Source organism: Ctenocephalides felis, unplaced genomic scaffold (genome assembly GCF_003426905.1).
Source record: "Ctenocephalides felis isolate EL2017-DRISC unplaced genomic scaffold, ASM342690v1 CF-g0.4_SCAFFOLD_00845, whole genome shotgun sequence".
In the NCBI taxonomy this organism is placed as follows: Eukaryota; Metazoa; Arthropoda; class Insecta; order Siphonaptera; family Pulicidae; genus Ctenocephalides; species Ctenocephalides felis.
Window position 1 is genome coordinate 15,205,763 of NW_020536999.1, and position 22,880 is coordinate 15,228,642.

The following is a 22,880-nucleotide window of genomic DNA, read 5'->3' on the forward strand; positions in this document are numbered from 1 at the left end:
AAAACAAACATTTAATACGCCTATGCATGAAATTACGTAAAAACAATAAAAATCAATGGTCGCACTTTATGTTGTTTTTACAATTTATTTTGTTTTTGTTGCATCAATCCCAAAAATTCGTTTTTTTATACAACAAAGTTTTACATACAATGTTTGCCATTAATGAAACTAAAATTTTTAATATCTTCTTAAATACTTAGTATTCCCCTATTTCCGATTTCACATAGACCTATCATAAATCATTGATTGACATATCTTCACCCAGGTCAACCCAGGTTGTCTAGTTGCTAAGCAATTGTTAAGAAATTCTAAGGAGCTGTATCAATTTTATAACAAAGTCATAAATTATTAATTGTTTAATAAAATGAAGAGATTAAGAAAATATCACAATGTATAGAAGACATAACTGGAAATGTAGTTCTTCTTGGGAATTTTTTATATTGGCTAATATTAGACAGAACATAAAAAGTAGAGTAGAGTTTTTTCTGCTACCAAGTTTGTGGATTTTGAATATTTTGTTTCAAAGAAAGTCTACAAATCTCATGTTGACTTGTAGAAATTGGTAAATATCAGAAATAAATTAGAGATAAATTCATAAAAAGAAGAGCTTAAGCAATGGGTACCTTGATGAATTTTCCGAAAAGGTGAATTGGAAAGATGTTTTTTTTAAACATTGATTTCATATTATATTACTAACTTTCCGTAGGGAATTAATAGCCCGAAAATCAAAGTTTTTGCATATATTGACGTTTTGAAGGTTTCTGAAAATTTTGGCATGTCTCAAAAAAGATGATGTATGTATGTGTGTATGTATGTATGTATGTAAGTGTTAAAAAAAAATTCGACAACTTTTATGATATTTTGTTGACGGTAGATACCATAGTCTTATAGATCATATTAAAATATTACGGCCCTACGACAAGTCGTTTAACTTCAAAAATTCTTCAAAGTTTGCAAAAATTAGTATCGTTGTTTTGGCATTTGTAAAATTAGACCTTTCATCGACGTTTTCTCAAAAACGCCCCAACCGATTTCATAAATTTAAAAGCCATTTGATGTATTTCAATAAAGACTGTCGTTTGTCAGTTTTGTGAGACGATCTGCCGAGCCGTTTCTTTGTAATTTGAGAAAAAGTGTTAAAATTTTCGTCCACATTTAAGCTTATACTACCGAATCGATTTTAAAAGATCAAAAACTTTTCGGAAGATATTATTCGGGAATGATACTGATTAGTTTTAGGTGAAAATCTACCAAACCGTTTTCTTGTAATTTACTGTTGAAAAAAAAATTAAGCCGATTTTTATGAAACTTTTGTTGGCGATATATATCATGTCTTATAGAACTTACTGAAATATTACGGCCTTACGACGAGACTTAATTTTGAAAATTCTTCAAAGTTTGAGAAAATGAGTAGTTTTTTTGACGTTTGTTAAAATTAAAATCAGACGATTTACTTGGTATAACGATAGAGTACTTGGTCTTAATGAACATACTACTAAACCATGAAAGCCCTACGGAAGCTGGTTTAATTATAAAAATTGTAGATTTTTGAAAATTGGCATTTAGAAAAGACTCCTAGTTAACGTGTTCGTTCGTTTTCAATTATGTGTAATAAATCCACTCGGAATACTTTTAATCACTCATAAATTAAATTATTTTTTATTGATTAAGTCGATTATTTACACATACCGAGAAGTTCATGTAACTTGTCTCAAGGCAAAATACCGATACCAACAAGTTTTATTTTGAATTTCCATTATTTCATTCTCCAACGTCAACCAATTTGATTACTATATTGACTCATATGGTCGTATGTGTTTTTCGTGCAAATCCACTATCTTGTTGCGACCATATGATTCCTCCTCCAGGGGCTATTGACCACCACACATCGTTCGGCATTTGATAAATCGAAAAGCATGCGACAATTTTATCATTAATAATGGTTCAATGACGCTGAAATGATTAAATTCTCTTTCTATTGCAAATTGTAATTGCAATTGCAATACGTCCGGCCGAAGTCTCGAGCGTTTCTATCAATCGCCGGTTGAGACGTGTCTGATAAAACCGTATTAAGTATTAACCCTTGGGCAGTGTGAGAGCTGGTGGAAAAATATTTTATTTTAAGACTAGTGGTGCATGGCACCGTGCCTTAAGTCAAATTGTTGGAACTTCCCGTATCAGAATTAAACATTCGAGCAAAAAAAAATTAATAATCAATACGTATTGATCAATGATTAATAGCAATTGTTTTCAATAATTTCAAAGAGATAATTATAATTACTATGTATGTATTCGTTCATCTAATATATAGTAACGATCTTATCGCTCAAAACACTTGAAAATGTTTACGTTAAGAAGAGTTGCTGAATGGATCCAACTGAGGATACATTTCTCACGATTAATTACGTTTAAACTAATCAGCACATCTTCCCATCAGTAGCAATCGCATGTTTTTTGAATCATTCAAATCGGTTGATCGATGCGCCTGAAATCGTGGACGAAACATTCCACGGTTTCCAAACATACATACACACACATACATCCATTTTTTCTAAGGTATGCCAAAATGCTCAGAAACCTTTGAAATGCAAAGATATGTTTTTTATTTTTTTGCGATTACTATAACTTACCCTACGGGAAGTTAATAAAACGTTACTCATAAAATCTTATATAGGGTAGGGCGAGCTCCTTGAGTAAAAAGATCCATCTCCGATATCTACAAAACAAGTATAGTTAGGAACTTTTTGACAACATTATTTGAAAGTGGAGGGCAAAAGATTATTACCAGCCATCACCTTGATTCTTACGACTTCGATATTCGAAGATAAACGGGAATTTTTAAAATGCCATAACAAAAGTATATTCTTCGTTTCTAGTTTTTTTGGTTGTGAGCTGTTGTTTAGTTTACTTGACCTGAACATAATATTTAAGTTTACGTTAGTTAATTGTTTTAAAAAATGCTAATGTTAATTTTAAGTTAGATTCAACAGTTTTTTATATAGCCTTTATAAAACTTACACGTGAGTGGCCAAACTAAACCTTTGTCCTCCCAAAGGTGTAAAAAATAAAAAATAATAAATAAAGTAATTTCAGTAAAGAAAGGCAATTTTACAAGAGATAAATCTAATATATAGTTATTCCAACTCTGCTGATGAATATTTCTGACGAATTATAAGATCAAGGTTATATACTATGTTATCTCTGTAAAAAACGTACCCATGAAATTTATATTTTGCATCGTTTTGCATTTTTGCAATAATGTAGATATTATTTCGTTTCGTTATGGGGTAAGAAGGGGCAGATGAGAAATATTAACAAAAAAGTAAAAAAACACATTTTTATAATTAGGAGTTAACTAGGAATTTTACTGATTAGAGATTTACAGTTGTTTGTTTAACATTTGTTATATTGCGATGATTTTTTTGGTATAGACAGTATAATTACTTAAAGTCAAAATGGAACTTTGTGCTCCGCTCTACTTTATTTGACAAAAATGATGCAGAATTGAAGTTTCCTAATTGTAGTGTTGTTATTAATGAGAAATATTTCGACATGATTTGAAGTGTGAAAAATTACACCTGATATTTTACTTCACGCATCTAATTTTGAGGCTTTTTACTAAAGCAATCAGAATTGTCGGATTGTCTCTATCTTGTCGATTATTTTTCCGAAAAAAAAAAAATTATATTTTTACTTAAATGTTTTAAAAAACATGTGCTAATAATTAAATGACAAAGATTATAAAATAGGTAATTTTTTATCGTTTATTTCACACATCTTTCAATTGGTTATGCTTAATTTTAAGGGCTAAAATGTAGTATTCTCATGAAATGGACATGTCTTTGAACACATATAACATTATTATTAACATATGCAAAATGACCTCTTTCAGTGCATAATTTGAAGCTCGAAGTTTTAAAATTTTTGCTCGAACTCTTATAATTCAAATACTAGGAGCGATTCCGTTAATTAGTCATTTTAAAATTTTGTAAAGTCCTGGGTGCACCATTTATATGTGGTCAATGGAATTTCTGAATAAATTGAAAAATCTAATGAATATTGATAAACATTTTTTATTATTAAATTTAAAGCCTTACAATTTTTTCCAGTTAAGTTCGAAAAACAACTTTGATCAAATAACCCCCTTCATTGCTCAAACAAAAGTTCACTCTTTCCATTGACCATATATTGATGGCGCATCCTGTATGTTTAACTAATGGGCTAATGCAATTTTTTGGATTTAAAATATTTATGAAAGATATTTTAGAAAACTTATCACCAATGTTCTTACTATGCGGATGACCATTAGTGAATACTCATGTTCAGTTGTAGAAATGCGCTTTGTACTGCCGGTCGGTCACGAGGTTAAAGTCGGTGATAAAATAAAAAATTAACCTAATGCTAATGATGCAAATATTTGTAAAATTACACTGGTAAATGGTGAATTTTGAATAATTGCTTAATTGACTTTTGATGATGATTTTTTTCAAACTTTCCCAGAAACTGACTAGGGTCAGCCCAGATTTGACCAAAACAGTCCTGGATTTCCACTAAGCATCACGTTTTTTTTTTCAAAGCAATATTTGTTCCCGAATCAAATATCTTATTCCAATTTGTCTGAAAATTTTGAAAATGCTCCTATTTTAAATATGTTTTAACTAGAATTATATTTACAAAATTTGGACCAAAAAATCTCTTCAAGTACCGAAGACTTCTATTCCAAATACAGGTTTTCAGTAAATTCATCCTCGAACAAAGATGTACCTAACTAATGATATTATGTAACATTATGATCAATCAATCAATATTTAATTAATCAATAATTAATTTTTTTAATTTTTTTTTCTTTTCCCAGGAAAACGTGTTTGTCTAGGAGAAGAACTAGCAAGGACTTTACTATTCATCGGTGCAGGAACAATTCTTCAGCAAGTCAATGTTTCGATGCCTGAAAATTATTCAAAAAGTGATGTCGAAAGTATATTGGATGGAATTTGTGGATTGACAATGGTTCCAGGTGACCATAAATTGCACATAACCAAAGTTGTAACAAGGGATCAATAATAAAAAATATACGGTTAGATTTTTTTCATTTTTGAGTGAATGGAGTAGTTCACTCCATTTTTTGCACTTATTGTTTTTAAGGTCTTTGTTTCACTTTTAATTAAATATGTATTTATTTATATAGTTATATTTATTGGTCTACTAACGTTGTCAAATAAACAAAAAATAAGATTAAAAAAAATATTTTATAGAAAATTCCATTTATCATTTATTTTTATGTCAAGTAAATAATAATAATATATCAGGTATCATTATTAATTCTTCTGTTACATATAATAATTATATTAACAAAATATGTGAATTAAAAGTTTTAGTCTTTATTTTAAATACTATATACATGTGTTATTTATTTTATGTTTAATAAATAAATACAACTTAAAATATGTGTCAAAATAAATTTTATGTAATGTTGTGTTTAAATTAAACAATAAAATATTATGCCAAGTAGAACTTTCATGTGTTATTTAAATTTTGTTAAATAAACAAAAATAAATGGCAAAATATAAATGTTATTTCATTTATTTGTTTTTACTCAAATACAGTTTAAAATTTTTAAAACTTATATTTTATATTATATGAACTTACTGAGATATAATAATAAAAATATTTGTCATAAAACAATTATGGTAAAATAAATAAATAAATAAAAATTGAATTATTGGATCAAACTTTTTTTTTCAAAATCTTGTGTTTAAATTTACCTCATCTTTTGTGTCAAAACATCCTATTTGATTCTTATTAAATTCTTATTTACTCTTTCTATTTAATCTTATTTAATTCATATTAGTAATATTGGTTGTTATAATAAATAATAAAATAAATATAAATTGTACTGAATAAATATTCCTTTTACTTTGATATAGAATTGTTTTAATAAATTTCCAATTTTAGATTCTAATTTGGTTATTGAAGTCCTTACATTATAATATTATTTATAAACGCATCATTTTTGCACGAATTTTGTATAAGATTTCAATTTTCAAATTTCGCGCTTCTTTCTTTGTTATAACAATCTGTCAACTTCAAGCGATTGCAATATGTCAAAAAATATTAGGATATAATTGCAAATGGCGACAGGATATACTGTAATTATTATTACATATTATATTGTCAAGGATATACTGTTATTTTAAATATTAAATATGTGTTATTATACTATGTTTGTGTAAAATGTGAGTGGAAATATGTGTTTTGGGATAGAAGAAACATCAATAGAGGTAAGTACCAAGTTATACTATTTTGTATGATGCAATGTTTTATATGCATGGTTTATGTTTGAGGTTATGTACAAAAAAATTAAATACAAAATACAATTCGGACTGATTGAAGACTTATATACGCTTGTATTTGTGATGTTCAATTAAACAATAAATGTGCATTAAATTATGTATTTTCTATTTTATAATTTATATATTTTGAGGTTTGTTATTGACAATAGTAGATCGATTGGTTGGATTTTTATTATATCTTAATGCCGAATTTTTAAATCGGCTTAAAGTACACTTTAGATTAATTTGTCAGCTGAATTTCAGAATTTTGTTAAATATGTTAATAACATGACGTTGAATTATATTTGTCAAACTTAACTAATAGTAAAAAGTCTAATATCATATAGATAAAATCATAGATAAAAGAAGAGTAATAATAAGGATAAAATACTAACTAAAATTATTTTCAAATTGCCCTCCTGTTTTTTCTACCACCTGCGGTTATCTTCAGGTCATTGCAAAACGTCAAAAAATGCATTTTATTTCGCCATTTTGTAATTGCAATAACAATTAGTTACGTCGTTTATTAGGTAAAATATTTATAAAATGTGCATGTACATGTGTATTTTGTGATAAAAGAAATATTAAAATTATTAAGATATGTACCACTTTATATTATTTTATAATAAGCTTGTTTTATCTGTGTGTATCCTGAGTCAGGACATATTGGCTGAAGGATTATTCACGTTTGTATTGGCGATATTGAATTAAATCACTAATGCCCTGTTTTAATATCCTATTTGATGTCCTGCCTTTGTGATTCATTTCTTGTCTTAGAATAAACAGTAAAAGAAATTCTGAAAAAAATATTATAGTATCTTCGGTAAAAGAACAATATCACACTTGATTTTACCACAAAACATAATTGCTTCAAATAATTTAGTCTAGATTTCCATAATCTAAAGTACATTTTTCTTTCTAATAATTTAATAAACATTATTGTTCATGTTCAAATCTTAGGTGAATTAATTTGTAAAATTTAGTTCATATGAGCACTTCAATCTAAAATCAACTTGCTAAATATTCAATGCCAAACAAATAAATTTTTGACAAATGAAACAAAATTCTAAATCATTTTTTAAATAAATAGATATTTTTCTGTATTGTTGAATAATTTAGTAAAGTAAATCGATATGCGACATGCATAATTTAAAAAAAAATAATGTCTATGTAATTTTAGACTTATTGCGTTATTTATTAGACTGAATTATATAATTTCATCTGCCAAACATATACTGTTGACTGTATCTTATATTATTTTAATTTCTGGCACATCTCAGCTGCTTTTTGGCAATAATAATAAAGACAGTACATTTTGCTTGTACATTATATTCTAATATTATCTAGGCTCATAATTTCAGCTAAATTCAAATTTCAAATGAATTGACATTTTTAGCAGATCAAATATTTTCAAACAATGATAAGTGGTTTTTTGTAATTTTTGCTATTTATTTCTATAATACTACTATAGTTTTATTGTTCTGAAAAATTTTCTTTGACAAACTCTAAAAAGAATTATCAAAATCCAAAAAGCCGTTTAGGAGAAGTATCAAATCATACACTCGTACATAAAAATTTTATATATAAGATATATTATATATATATATATATATATATATATACATATATATATATACATATATATATACACATATATACTCGTATATATACAAATGTGTATATAATGTATTTAGCTTCGACTATAAATTACTATTTTCTCAGAAACAAAAATCAAACCTTTTAGAAGATTCTTTCAAAAATTCCAGGATCATCATATATTACCATTAAACATTAAAGTTCTAAGAAGGGATGTATGTCTAGACAATTTTCTTCGAAACAAAGTAGTCGATAAAATGTGCTAAATTCCATCTGATTTTCAGAATTATTTATTAAAAAATATACAAACAAATCGCTTGATCAATTTAAAAAAAAACAAGAATTATAATAAATAAATAAAAGGTATACAGATATTCAAATATTTTTTGTATTAAATAAATAAAAATAAAAATTATATAAATATCATTGAGTAATAGATAATTTCTTTTTTGTCGTAGTGATATAAAATAATTAGCGAGTTCTAGAGAGATTATTTAATTTTAATTGATTTTTACAATGATATAGATTTTTTATTTTTATTATTCTGAATAATTTATATGAGACGAGCAATAGAGTTGTTTCTACAGATGTTATTTTTTGATGATTTTTAAAGATTGGTTAGTTTCTCCAAAAGTTTTCTTTAAATGCCTGAAAAAGATTTTTATAATATGCGGTAATAAATATAAACAACAAAATAAATTTCAATAAAATATTTCGTCTTGTTTTATTGTCATAATAAAAATATAAATAACAATCACATTTATAATGATCCACTTACAATTAATTCTTAAAAACTAGAAATATAAAAATAACGGATTCGACATTGGTGAAGATAACAAAATGATATTTGTACTAAAATATTTTTAAATAGTTTCGTAGTCGTTATTTAAGTAATCGTTGCCCTTAAAACTTAACATATCGTGGAATAATCGAAAAATCTATTTAAAAATACGAATGTACAAAAATGCAACAACTTCTTGACTACCTTCCTAAAGGTGCAGTCACACTGTGCGAATTTCATATGCGCGTAGTGTGACTGCATCTTTATGAATGCCTCTTTCTTTAAAACTAAAACAATTGAACACAGTGCGATTTTGTGAGTTTCGAAAATTTCAGAAAATTCTATAAATTATGTATCACATTTTTTCGAAATTTTGTTTTATATCGATAACAGCCAAAACGAAAAAACCTCTCGAAAACGAGAAGCGAACGCAATACAATAGTTTTTTTTTTAATATTAATTTAAGTTACGCCATGGATATTAATTGTCATCACTAAAATGTCATCGAGTCTTTTTAATTAATAAAACATAAATATTTAAACCTTTACTTAATGTACAAGTAAATGCATAAATTATCATAGTTTATTAATACTTTTGATCAAAAAAGCAGTCCTGCAATATCACTAGAAATTGCATTATTATAAATTTCAGACTAGCTTCCAAAAAATACTTTTTTACAATTTCTGGATGACATTCAAGTTGAAATTTTACAAAAATTTCAATTTGAAAATGGAAAAAAAACTCACGCTCCTGACTAGTACTATCTAAGTTGTTTTAATAATAATTGGTGATGGTGTTTTATATCTACAATTAATACTTAAATAATTATGAACACTTTTTTGAGGATTAAATTAAGAGATTTTCTTGGCCGTCTACTCTTCTCTCGCCGAATTCGAGATATCCAGTATAATGCTCTTAAAAAGGTTTCAGAAATCTATCCAAAAATTTGGACCAATATATTTTCAAACAATATTTCGGTGGTTTTATTTTCATTCCTGGTTAGATTTCTGAAATCTACATTACACATAGTTTTTACTTTTATTTTCTCACTTTTGGTTTAATCTTAAATTTGGTTTTTCGAATCTAACTTATAAATTCACTGCCGAATAAATACCGCATTTGTTTTCAAATTCGCGAATTCTCAGAAGTTCGTTCACCAGGCTCTTTCTCATTCAAAATTCAATCATTCACATTCACAACCCTTACTTGATAATTTGTCTTTTTTCGTTGTACTTAAAAACTACATAAATATATAAATAACAATGTAACGACTATGAAATGTATGAAGTGTGAAATATAACGAAATGAAATAGAACGTCCAACAATTTTGGCATAAGAAATAACACCAAAAAATTATCATTCTGTTCATCACATGCCACCAGATCCTGCAAACTTTGGCACATTCTTCTTGTCTTAAGGCACTATAACGTTTCCACAATCTTCTAGTTGTACTTGGAGAAATAACCAAAATTTGGTAACAAATTTGGCATTCCGAAACATGGATATTTATAAACGATTTCTAACTTAATATTAATTAAGTCTTATACTTTTAGAAAACGAGTATTTAATTTAAATACACAATTTCGTGAAAATTATCATGATTGGCACCATCATCATCAATGATTTCATGATAGTTTTTTCTAGTGTGCTCCAATATTCCTAAAAACTTCCTGAGATGAAACCAAGGGTGCATTCAACGGCCTTGGTGTCAGTACAACTTGGAATTGATCAGGACTGATTGTGATTCCAACGTTTCCTTTTAAACTTGGAACAGTTGCTCCTTCTGGTAAGGAGACGTTGAAGGTGTGCATCAGTGATGCAAAGAACAAGAAAAGTTCCATTCGTGCCAGGACGTCTCCAAGGCACATCCTTCTTCCGACTCCAAAAGGCATGAAGTATTCTGGTTTGTGAACTTTGCCTTCGGCGTCTATGAACCTTCCTGGATTGAATTCTTCTGGTTTATCCCATAACGTGGGGTCCATGTGGACACTGTTGATCAGGGGCACCACTTGGGAACCGGCGGGGATCAGGTAGCCGTTGAGATGGACATCTCTGTAAAGGAAAAAAGACACATGATTAGACTTAAAAATAAAAGAAATTAATTAAAAGATTATTGTTTTGTTAAATAAAACAGGGACTTATCAAGACTTTTATAATTATACTGGATGACCCGACAGACGTTGTCCTGTACCCATGTACAATTCAAATGCTCCAATTTTTTTTAATAACCTATACTGATGTTTACCAATTAGTTAAAAATGACTGTAAAATGTTGTAAAATGATTATTTTACACTACAGTCTATACCGAAATGCATATACATCCATATGGGTGATCTTAAATGTGCCACTGCTTTAAATAAAATGATGAATCTCAAAACCCACACTTAACTCTTTAATTATATTATGAAATTCAAATCAGCCACGTGAAACCACCAAACAAACAAATATTGAAATATGTTCAATAAAATAGTATATTAGAAATATACACTACAATTGATTGAACAAATTTATTTCCAATAGCTCAATTTATTTTATTGCCCAGGGTTATCCAATATTTTTAGTCATGAAGATGTAAAAGTATAAATAAATGATATTTTGTTTATTCACGTCTAAAACATCGATTTTCCAAATTTATCACACAAAAATTCAGCGTCTGCCTTTGTGGTTTATAGCATAAGATATACGTATTGAAAATTGCAGTTTTTTAAACAGTATAACGAATTCAGAAAGAAGGTATATATAGTATCTGCGATTTTTGGAGATATTTGCAAAAAACGATGGAAAATGCCAAAGAAACGAATTTTCAGTAGCTTGAAAAGTATTTGCTTTTTTGAAAAAAAAAAATTACACTACTGAAAATTATGTCATCCCCCCGGAAAGTGGCAAAGGAGTCTAAATTATTTGAACTTGAGAGTAAGATGAACCTAATTCCAAAAATTTATACAAATTGGAGCACTATAGTATATAGTAAAAAAAATTCAGACCCAAAACGCTTTATTGACTTGAGTAAATATTGCGTATCCAATGCCAAACTTATGAATTTTTGACACAATGAAACTACTAAATAATTTTTTGAAAAAGTAATTTTTGTTATATAGTGATTTAGTATAGTAAGGCAAAACACGACTGCATTAGTTAAAAAATAATAATCTGTCAAATTGAATATGTTTGATGCGCGATATCTTATCTTATATTATTTCAATTTTTGGCCCATCTCAGCTGCTTTTCGGCAATAATAATGTAGACATTACATTTTACTTATTCATAATCATGAATACATTATATTTTTATATTGTCTTAGCTCATAAGTGAATTAAAATATTTGGCAAATGTCAGTCTTCATTTGTTTTCAATGCCAAACAACGCCTCAAATATTTTCAATGCAAATCAATGATAAGCGGTTTTTTGTAATTTTTTTCGTTCATTTCTACAATCTAACTATATTTTTATAATTTAAAACATCCTAAAAAAATCCCTTAATAAACTTTAGAAAGATGTATCAAAATCCGAATAATCGTTTAGGAGGATTATCGTTTCATACACCATTACAGAAGAATTTTATATATAAGATGGAAATATATTTGAAAAATTTATTCCGAAAGATTGGCAATATTTAACAAAAAATTGGCGTTACTAAATTTAGCTTAATAAATTTGGTGGCGATTGACGATCCTCAATGCATTATAATAAATTTACATTTCTTTCGACCGATCCCACGTTGCAAAATATTTTTGCATGTGATTTTAAAGATGTATAAATATTGCTTTATATCACATACATTAAGTTATGTGTTACATACACGAAATAGGTTATTTTTGCGAATTATCATTCAGTGCACGTTAACGAGTAAGATATTTCAAAACCGGTCTGTTTGTACAACAAATCAACTACAATACACACGAATGCGACGTAAAATCCCGATAATATAGAAACTCACTCATTGTATTGTGTAACTTAAAAATTAAGCAAATTTGATTGTAATAGACACATCTGCATCCAAATGCTGATAAGATAAAATGTGAGCAAGACAATGATGCTGGTAAATCATCGGTCTTTGTTAGAAATGTTGTTATTTATTTTAATGACATTGTGATTCATTTGTATATATTAATTGTTTCTATTATTAAAATTACGCACTTGCATTACCAGAAACTAGAGCTAATTTGGACAATAGTTGAACGTTTTGTCTAAATCATTGCTCCCAACAGAAATTACTCCAATCAAATCCAATACCTCTAATCATATATATTTTCTGATAAAAATTCTTACCGTGTGGGTGAATGCGTCGTAGCCAGAGGAACAATACTTGATCTTCTCATAGCTTCTAAAATTGTACTTTCTGTAGTTGGCAAGAATGGCAAATCTTCTATCCTTGGTAAACGATCACGTCCCACAACTTGATCTAATTCTTCCTGAACTTTCTTCATGGCATCCGGATGCCTTAACATGAACACATTGATCCATAACAATGTCGTTTTGATGGTTTCCATGCCGGCTGAGAAAAGATCGCCTATGATCTGCATAATTTGTTGATCTGTAAAAGATAGATTTTGTGTTAAACACTTTATTTGTAAAATTTTTGATATAAGTAGTTTTTTGTTTCTTATGCTTACCGTGATCTTTTCCTTCAAACAATTCTCCATCACGTCCTTCTTCTTTGGCTTTTTGGATTTCCGCGATGTACGTGTCGACTAAATCCCTGATGTTACTTGGATCAAAGGTCCTTCTGTGCTCATCAATGACTTCTTGGTAGAAATTGAACATCTCTTCGCGGTTTTTGGCAATTTTGTTTCTGGCGTAAGCTTTTCCGGGAAGGTACTGGTATGTTGGTATGTAGTCGACAGTGTTGATTTCTCCAAAAAGGCGCATCCCTTCTTCGATTAACCAAGTAAATCGACGGAATCTGGGGTCGTCGATGGAAAATCGAACGGACATCATGATATTGCAGATGACGTTGCTCACGGAAACTGCTAAAACTGGACTTAGATCAGTCGGTCTTCCATTTGTGGCATTCAAGGTGGAGAGCAGTTCATGGACTTCAGTCTGAAGAGGAAAGAAAACTAGTTAATAATTAATTAGTATAAGGAATTTCCATTGGAGTAAATGGCGTAAATATAACTTCAACATTTTATTTAGATCTACTAAACTCACCATAATCCTGCGTTCCATCAATTTCTTCCCGTTGCCCATATAAGTCATACCGAACTGTCGCAACTTGTCGTGCAGGAACCTTCTCTGGTCCTTCCACAATTTACCTTCGCTGTTGATTATGCCTAAAACAAAATAAATACATTTATAAATTTTGCTCTCAAAAATAGATATTGCATTAAATATTATGTATGTTATCGTTGATGAAAACATATCTTTGCAAGATATCAATGTACGCAAACGCACTGAGCCGTGACAACTGGTGGGTAAAAAATTATGCATTTATCATACAAAATACATATGTAATTTCACACTTAGAATATGAACTTATGGCCTGGTCAAACAAATCGCAATTGATAATTGACACATTGATAGAGATATATTTATAATATTATTATCAAATAACTCAAGTGTAAATAAAAGCTTGGCTAAATTTGTGAATTGTAGAATTATGGTAAAAGATAAGTTAGTTTTATTTTTCTTATTTTATAGATCTATAAAAATTGAAAAAATTCAATGTAGTCAAAATTAAGTGGTTAAGTCATTAATCATCTGCCTACTATTATCACCAAATTTTAAACTAGTGGTGTATGGCATCGTGTCTTAACGCAAATTGCTGGAACTTCCATTACTGTAACGAAATGTTAATATTAAATGTTTTCATATAGATTATTATAAATACTGTAAAGTTGTGTAATATTTATAAGAATTATATAATTACATTAGAATTATAAAGTTAAAATTATTCACTTAAAGTATATAAGTATGCTTTGAAACTTTAACCAGAATTAAAATTGAAATCTCAAAATTTTTGTTACAAAAAAAAATTACATGAAATTTTTTATTAGTAATTATTCCATCAACACAAGCAGAAAGTTTTATGAATCATTCAAATCGGATGCTTATTTCTCTTAATAACTGCCATTTTTTGTACATTTAGCTCTGTGTCTTCTAAATGACTAGACCTGCCTTTGCCAAAAACTAATCACCACATATCCCTATCAATAGGAATCGAGTGTTTTTTGAACCATTCAAATCGGTTGAACATTTTGAAGACAAAATTAATTTAATCATTATGGAAAAAAATATTATTGCTAAGTTTTATATATACAATTTTTGAATTTTTATAAATATCTAAATATATACGATGTACAATTGCAATTCTATAATTGAAGGTTGATCTATTTATATAAATCCGATGCAAATAGAATAGTTGATCTGACCTTATGCACATTGTCAACCGGCAATTTAGAGTCAAGGAATTATTATATTAGATTCCTATAAATAACCCCAAGATATAAAATATGCATTCAAAATAAATTAACAAATCTAAATTTATTATCCTTTTTAGCGTTCTTTAATCGTTTTATAATAACACTATGATTTTATTTTTATTTATTCTTTACATTATTACAGAATTGTTATACCTGATTTTATCTCGTTTTAACATGTGGCTCACGCACAAAATTCGTTGCACAACAGAAAAAAGAACCGATCTTCAAGTTTGTAATTTGCGATTTGTCAATATACGTTAAAAGTTACGATCACACATGAAACATCATAATGTCTTACAACACACAAATTATATATATATATATATATATATATATATATATATATATATAATCTAATGTAATGTATACATCTTTTTTTATGAGAAGCCGTCAGAATAAAATGACTGATTGCATGATCAGGTGTCGGTCGGTATAAAATTTAATATATTTTGCGATTTTCGAAATATTTTATTCGTATATATTGCGTCTATAGTTGGGTATTTGTTCATATATAATTTGGCAATAAATGCAAAACAATATAAAAATAAAAAAAAAATTGGCAGTAATTTGTACTTATTTGTTGGGTAATTTAAATGGGAATTATAGTATATTTTTATTTATTGTAGACGATGCGCAAGTTTTGTAATTTTGATTTTTTTTGTATAAAATTCATCTTAACTTAATTTTCGTTCAATTTGATTCTTTTCGTACTTATAGTAGTGTTCATTTCATAACCATCACTGTTATTTATTTTTCACAATAGATATGTTAATTTTATAAAGAAAAGTTGAATGTCTTAAGTATCAAAGCAAAAAAGTTTTTTTATTCTCTCTTCTATTTACAACTGTCTAGTTAAGGACATTTAATAAATTTGTGAAATTTACAATTTTATTAAATGTCCTTAAGCAAAAAAGTAATAATAATTTTTCGATAATTTTGATATTTTAATTTTCCATTTAAAGAAAAATGCAAAAATTAAAACACCACGATTATCACTGAATTGTTATTTGATTTGTTTTTTTTATTTTATCATGATAACTATAAGGTTTACCATCATACCAGGACGTCCAATCACCGGATTGGCATTTGATTTAAACATTCTAATTGTTACCGATTCTAAGTATTACCAAAAATTTGCTGATGTTTAATAATGGAATAAGCGCAAATAAAAAAAAGTTGAAAAATTATTTCCTTAAATTTGTACTACACGATATATTTGCAGAAGGTCCAAAAAATATCACCCAAAACGATTTTTTTTTTTTTTTTAACCAACTAGTAGATTAAAACTTTTACTACTCACCAAAACCATCTAAGGTCTGCATAAACGGTGTATCAGGTCTCCCCGTAAACTCTTCCCTCCTGAAAGCATCCCTGATCATTTTATAATCACTCATCACAACCGTCAACTGGTTCCCAAGACGCGCGCTGAACAAGCTTCCATACCTCTTGGCCAACTCCAGATACCTCGTATGTTTCTCGTGTCCAATAAAAGCCAAATAGCCCATAACTGGTAAACCCCATGGGCCAGGAGGTAGCATCCTGACCTCCTTGTAGGCTCTGACCAGATACTGTAGCATCAGCACCAGGAGCAAAGCACATGTGAACACTGTCAGTAAACTTCTGGCGTCCGGCGTCCAGGTCTGCTGGAGACCGCGCCAAGCGTATTGGAGGATTGCTGATTTGGTATACATTTTGGGATGGGGTAATAGTCTTACACTTAGGATAATAGTCTTACACTTAGGAGTAGAACACTTTTGGTTGTGTCAAAAATTTTATGAACACTTGTTGGTGCTTTAATAAATATGCGACTTCATTATTAACGTAAGAAAGTTTGCGGTGCACGTGGGTTTATGGGGATAAATTCACACACGAACAAACACTTGGTTGGTTAAAATTTCTTTAAGTCACTTAAGTCTTTGATCAAATTTTGTTGTAAAAATTAAATTAAAAAAAATAATGCGCTCTAGCACGAGGCAATAAATGTAAAGGCACTGAGATGTCTCGCACGGAATCGGCGTCCTTGCCTTCTTATATACAAAACGCATCGGACTATTAGAGTGGGGACGTCGAGTATAGCGCAGACGGTACGATTTATTCAGCGGGAGTGATTAGTCGTTCGGAAGGTTTGGAGGCGGACTGTCGCCTTCAAACCTTCTCTACAAAATTTGACTTTTTTAATTTTTAACTTCCCGTAGGGTAAGTTATAGTAATCGCAAAAAAATCGAAAATGAAAATTTTTGCATTTCTCGACGTTTCAAAGGTTTCTGAATACTTTGGCATACCTCAGAAAAAATGGATGTATGTGTGTGTGTGTGTGTGTATGTGCGTGTGTGTATGTATGTACGGATACAAATTTTCGTCGACGATTTCGGGAACACCGATCAACCGATTTGAATAATTCAAAAAACATTCCATTCGCATTGATAAGGAGACGTGCTGATTAGTTTTTAGCAAAGTCAGGTCTAGCTGTTCCGAAGATACGGGGCAAAAAGTGCCGAAAACGGTAACTCAGTTTTTAAGAGAACGGAGCGTCCTATTTTAATAATTCAAAAAACATTTTACTTGTATTGACAAGGTGAAAAACCGATCAAATTTTCATAAAGGCTAGCGGTTTCGGAGATCTAATGAAAAAAGTAAAAAAAATGCCATTTGGCGGTCAAAAATGATCATTAGACATATGCACATCAAATTATCAGATATTTTATAGAGATTTTAACAATAAGTATAATTTTGGTTTACATTCCTATGGGTTCCGTACCAATGTTTACGCGTTAGACTTCGACGCAGCGCTTACGCGGTTTGATATTTCGTCTTTATGCAGTTAAAGCAGTACGATTGCTTTGAAAAAAAGTTTAGATCTTTGGAAATATGTCAAAATAAAGAAAACATTTTTTTTCAAAAAAAAAAAAAATTAAAAAAAAAATTTTTTTTTAATTTTCATATTAAAAAAAAGTAATTTTTTGCATAATTGTTTGTCAAAAATCTTATTTTTTCGAAGTAATTTTTTTTCAAAAATGTTAATCGTTTTTAAAAAAATAATAATTTTTGGTACGGGAAGTTCCAGCAATTTGCCTTAAGACACAATGCCTTAATTGCCTTAAGACAGAATTCCACTTACAGCTAGTTTTTTTATATTTTAAATTTTTTTGAAAATTTCGAATTTTTTTACAGCGATCTCATTACATAGCTGTTGTAGAGTTGAAATATCGAAGCGAGTAAGCGCTACGTCGTAGTCTAGGGTGTAAACATTGGTACGGAACCCATAGAAATATACACAAAATTTGTACTTATTATTAAAATCTCTATAAAAAATCTGATAATTTGATGTGCTTATGTCAAATGATAATTTTTATTCAGCGGGAGTGATTAGTCGTTCGGAAGGTTTGGAGGCGGACTGTCGCCTCCAAACCTTCTCTCCAAAATTTGACTTTTATAATTTTTTTATTATATTTTGAATTTTTTTGAAAATTTCGATTTTTTTTACAGCGATCTCATTACATAGCTGTTGTAGAGTTGAAATATCGAACGTCGTAGTCTAACGTGTAAACATTAGTACGGAACCATTAGAAATATACACAAAATTTGTACTTATTATTATAATCTCTATAAAAAATCTGATAATTTGATGTGCTTATGTCAAATGATAATTTTTATTCAGCGGGAGTGATTATAATCGTTCGGAAGGTTCGGAGACGGACTCGCGTAGACTGGCTTCGCGGAGCCGTAGACGCTTCGAACTTTCGTAGCACGCCGACTTGCCACCGTCAACTTGTGTTTCACGTGTGAAATAAATAAATAATTGTATCAAAATCAAAAATTGTATCATCGTCCAATAAAATATTTACTAGTTGTGCGTGGCATCGCGCCTTAAGACAAATTGCTTGAACTTCCTGTACCGCAAAACATTTTTATTAAAAAAACTTTTAAAAAATTTCAAAACTTCGAAAAAAATAGATTTTTATGAATTTCAAATTTGTTCTAAGAAAATTGACTTTTTTGAAAAATTTTAATTTTTTTATATTTTTTTTTTTTTTTTTTTTAATTTTTCTTCAGAGCGATCTCGTTGCATAGCTGTTTTAGAGTGGAAATATCGAAAGCGCTACGTCGTAGTTTACCGTGTAAACATTGGTACGGAACCCATAGAAATATACCCAAAATGTACTTATTATTATTGTCTCTATAAAATATCTGATAATATAATGTGCATATGTCTAATAATCATTTTTGACTGCCAATTGTCATTTTTTTAAAAAAAAATTATTGGGTCTCCGAAACATCTGAACCTGCCTTCCCAAAAATTCCATCAGTTGTTCACTTCGTTAATATAATGATTCAAATAAAATGTTATTTGAATCATTCAAATCGGACGCTCTATTTTCCCAAAAAACGAAATACCATACTGGCACTTTTTACCACGTACCTTCAAAACGACTGAACCTACTTTCTCCTAAAAACTAATCAGTACGTCTCCGAATACAACACAAATCAATATAATATAAAGTCAATACGAATCGAATATTTTTTGAATTATTCAAATCGGTTGATCCATGTTCACAAAATCGTTTACGAAAATTTGTATCCGAACACACACATAAATACACCCATTTTTTTTATAAATGCCAAAATGTTCAGAAACTATTAAAACGTAAAGATATGTATAAATTTTAATTTTTATTTTTTTGCGATTACTATAACTAACCCTATGCGAAGTTAATAATTTTCAAAATTTTATCATCGTTCAATGAAATATTAACTATTTGCAAGTGCTTGGCATCATGTCTTAAGGCAAATTGCCGGAACTTCTTTTATCGAAATTTAAAATTTTTGAAACAATGAACAAAATAGATTTTTTTTTTAAAACTTTTGATTTCTCTTCAATTTATGTAATTTTTTAAAATATTAGAAGTTGTCTTAAATTTTAAGTTGCTTGATTCTCACTGTCAAAAATTTTGACCACATTTGTTTAAGCTATTTAAGTCAATTTTAAACATCATATATCTTGGTGCAGAACCCATGTTAGAATGTTAACAAATATTGTACATTTGTCTGTGAATTTCAAATATTTTACATCTCTTCAATATACATATCTGATAATTTTGATGTACATATGTCTAATGACATTTTTGATCGCCGGATGGCATTTTTAACAGTTTTGATAGATTAGCTTTTCCAAAAATTTGATTAATTCTTTACTCTATCAATACAAGTTAAATGGTTTTTGAATGATCCAAATTGGACGCTTTGTTTTCTCAAAAAACAAATTGCCATTTTTGACACGTTTTGCCCCGTATCTTCGAAACGTCTGAACCTGCCTTTGCCTAAAACTAATCAGAGCATCTTCGCATCAATAGAAATTGCATGTTCTTTGAATCATTAAAATCGGTTGATAAGCTCTCGAAATTGTGGGCAAAATTTTGTATACTATCATACATAAATAAACACATCCACAAATATACATACATCCATCTATCAAATTTTCCTGAGGTATGCCTGTTCAGAAACTTTTGAACGGTATGCAAACTATAATAAGAAGTAAATAATATTTACAATCTTATCGTTATTCAATTTCACTAATTTAGTGATTATTTAGTGATATGACTTTATTACAAATTAGCGCTATTTAGAGAACAAATTAGCAGACTCTATCGCGAAGAAATAATCTGTTCAACAAAACATATTTTTAATTAAATTTATGGATTTTTAGATAAACTTTAATATGTTTTGTAGATATTTAATTTTTTCCATCACCGAATGACTGACTGACGATTGTTAACCGATTACTCAAACTCGAAAACAAACCATGATAATTAAATTATAAGTTAATTGTATGCATAATTTATTTTGATTGATCGGATTATACGTTCTTATCAGTATATCACATTTTTATATTATTGATTTTATTAAATTTCGCAAAATTTAATATACTTGAGCTTTTTAATAAACAAGAGTGTATTGCTAGGATAGGATAGGATAGGAATATAATTGTCTATTCATGTACCTAGTTAATTATTTTTTCAATAAATATATATTTAAAATTATTATGAAAACTCTATTTTTTAAGCATGATTGTATTTCAGTTAGAAATACTTTCAAGCTAGAAGTGGTCATACAACTCTTGAAATAGAATATATAATTTAAAATATATAATTTTATCAAAAACAAATTGTACGTTTTTGTTCTAATATAAATTACTGACAATGTGATATAAAGAGCTTTTTATGAAATTGTCGAAATCTTTAGGTAGATTTGCACCCGAGCAAATATTTGCAATATACTTAATATACGAGATTAAGTCAAAATTCATTTTATATTCATTTGCAGTATACAAATGCACGCAAATTATTTTTTAAAATAAATATTCGACGCAAAATCCCTCAAAGAACCGAAATATTATAAACACCTGCCGTCAAAGAAGCGCTTTAAGTAAATGAACCACGGTTTACAGATCGCAACAAGATTCTACAAGAAAATAACAGAAGTAGGGATCCCCACTCTGATTAACTTCTTAAGAGAAAAAAAGCATTTTTACGGAGAAGTTCACAAAAGTGTCGCACACGTCTTAAAGACGCCGAGAAGGAAGGATGATATACTATAGACAGAGGGATTTAAAAAGTACAACAAATATACTTCTTTAAGTCGGTATTCTGGTCTAAATAAAAAAAACGATTATTTTTGAATATGTGTATTTGAATATCTGTATAAGGGGATTTTTCAAAAATTTAAATTATTTTCAGAGATATAGCTGTTTAAACACGATAATCTTCTGCAAAACTTCATATGCGTTTTTCTCGATACTGTCTTTTTCAATACGATACTCACGATTTCTCAACTTCTACCGGATCGATTTTTTTTCAAAATTTTACCAGAATATTTTTTATACACTTCTTCTTGGTATGAACAAATCCTGACTCATCCTAAAATTACGATTTTTACTTTTCACAATATATTTTTTTTTGTGCAGTCGTTCTTGAAGGTAATTATGAAACATATAAAATAAATGTAATTATAATCACAATTCATTCACAATTCACTTTTGCACTGAGGATTGTGCAATCCTTTGTCGACAATGCCTATTGTCGTTACAATATGATTTAAATGAAGAAAACATCGTATGAGCCTCTTAAAAAACTTGTAACAGCAATCATTTTAATGCTTATTTTGAGCACTATAGAACATCAATCCATTTGAATGTGTAAAATGTAATACCTGGCCGCTTAAACGAAAAAGAAAACGAGTTTGCTATATCTAGCTCAATATTGTTCCTAGAACACTTTATAAAACAACAAATTATTTAGATTTTAAATTGAATGAATTGAATTTTGTTTATTACATGATTTTCGTTAAAATGTATATTTTTGGAGATATTTGCAAAAAAACAAAGAAAAACGCCAAAAATATATTAATTTTCAGTAGCCAGTAACTTGAAAAGTATTAGTTTTTTTCAAAATCTTTATGAAAAATTTTTTCTTAGGATTAGTTTTTCTATCGATATACGACGTTATTTTGAAAAAATTAAATTACACCACTGAGAAAAGGGATGCCATCTCCTCGGGGGATGATGGCTAAGTCCAAATTATTCTCACTTTTCAACCTGAGGGTAAGATGAACCCAATTCCAATATTTTATGTAAATCGGAGCACAGTAAAAAATTCAGACGGATTTCTTGGCAAAAACATAAACTTCTTATTGTGGAAGTTACACTATGTATTGGAATATATTTCCAATTCATTCAATTTGCATCGATATCAAAA

At 28.8% G+C, this 22,880-nt stretch overlaps 3 protein-coding genes across 3 annotated transcripts in view; 2 read left to right on the forward strand and 1 right to left on the reverse strand.

Moving 5' to 3' along the window:
- Positions 1-5,061, forward strand: part of LOC113378804 (cytochrome P450 306a1) — a 73,531-nt gene extending 68,470 nt beyond the window's left edge. Inside the window, exon 9 of the mRNA XM_026619407.1 lies at positions 4,856-5,061. Within this exon, the coding sequence (XP_026475192.1) occupies positions 4,856-5,061 (206 nt within the window). The remainder of the gene's footprint in view (positions 1-4,855) is intronic.
- A 1,077-nt stretch (positions 5,062-6,138) lies between these two features.
- LOC113378810 (tetratricopeptide repeat protein 4) overlaps positions 6,139-22,880 on the forward strand; it is a gene marked incomplete in the record, with an annotated part of 123,046 nt that continues 106,304 nt past the window's right edge. The window contains 1 exon segment of the mRNA XM_026619420.1: positions 6,139-6,278.
- LOC113370893 (cytochrome P450 18a1) lies at positions 10,347-16,931 on the reverse strand. The gene is made up of 5 exons (XM_026611572.1): positions 16,430-16,931; positions 13,859-13,980; positions 13,321-13,750; positions 12,977-13,241; positions 10,347-10,758 (listed from the first exon to the last, which is right to left on the reverse strand). Exons 1-5 carry the CDS (start codon positions 16,818-16,820, stop codon positions 10,347-10,349), a joined length of 1,620 nt encoding a protein of 539 aa, XP_026467357.1. The 5' UTR covers positions 16,821-16,931.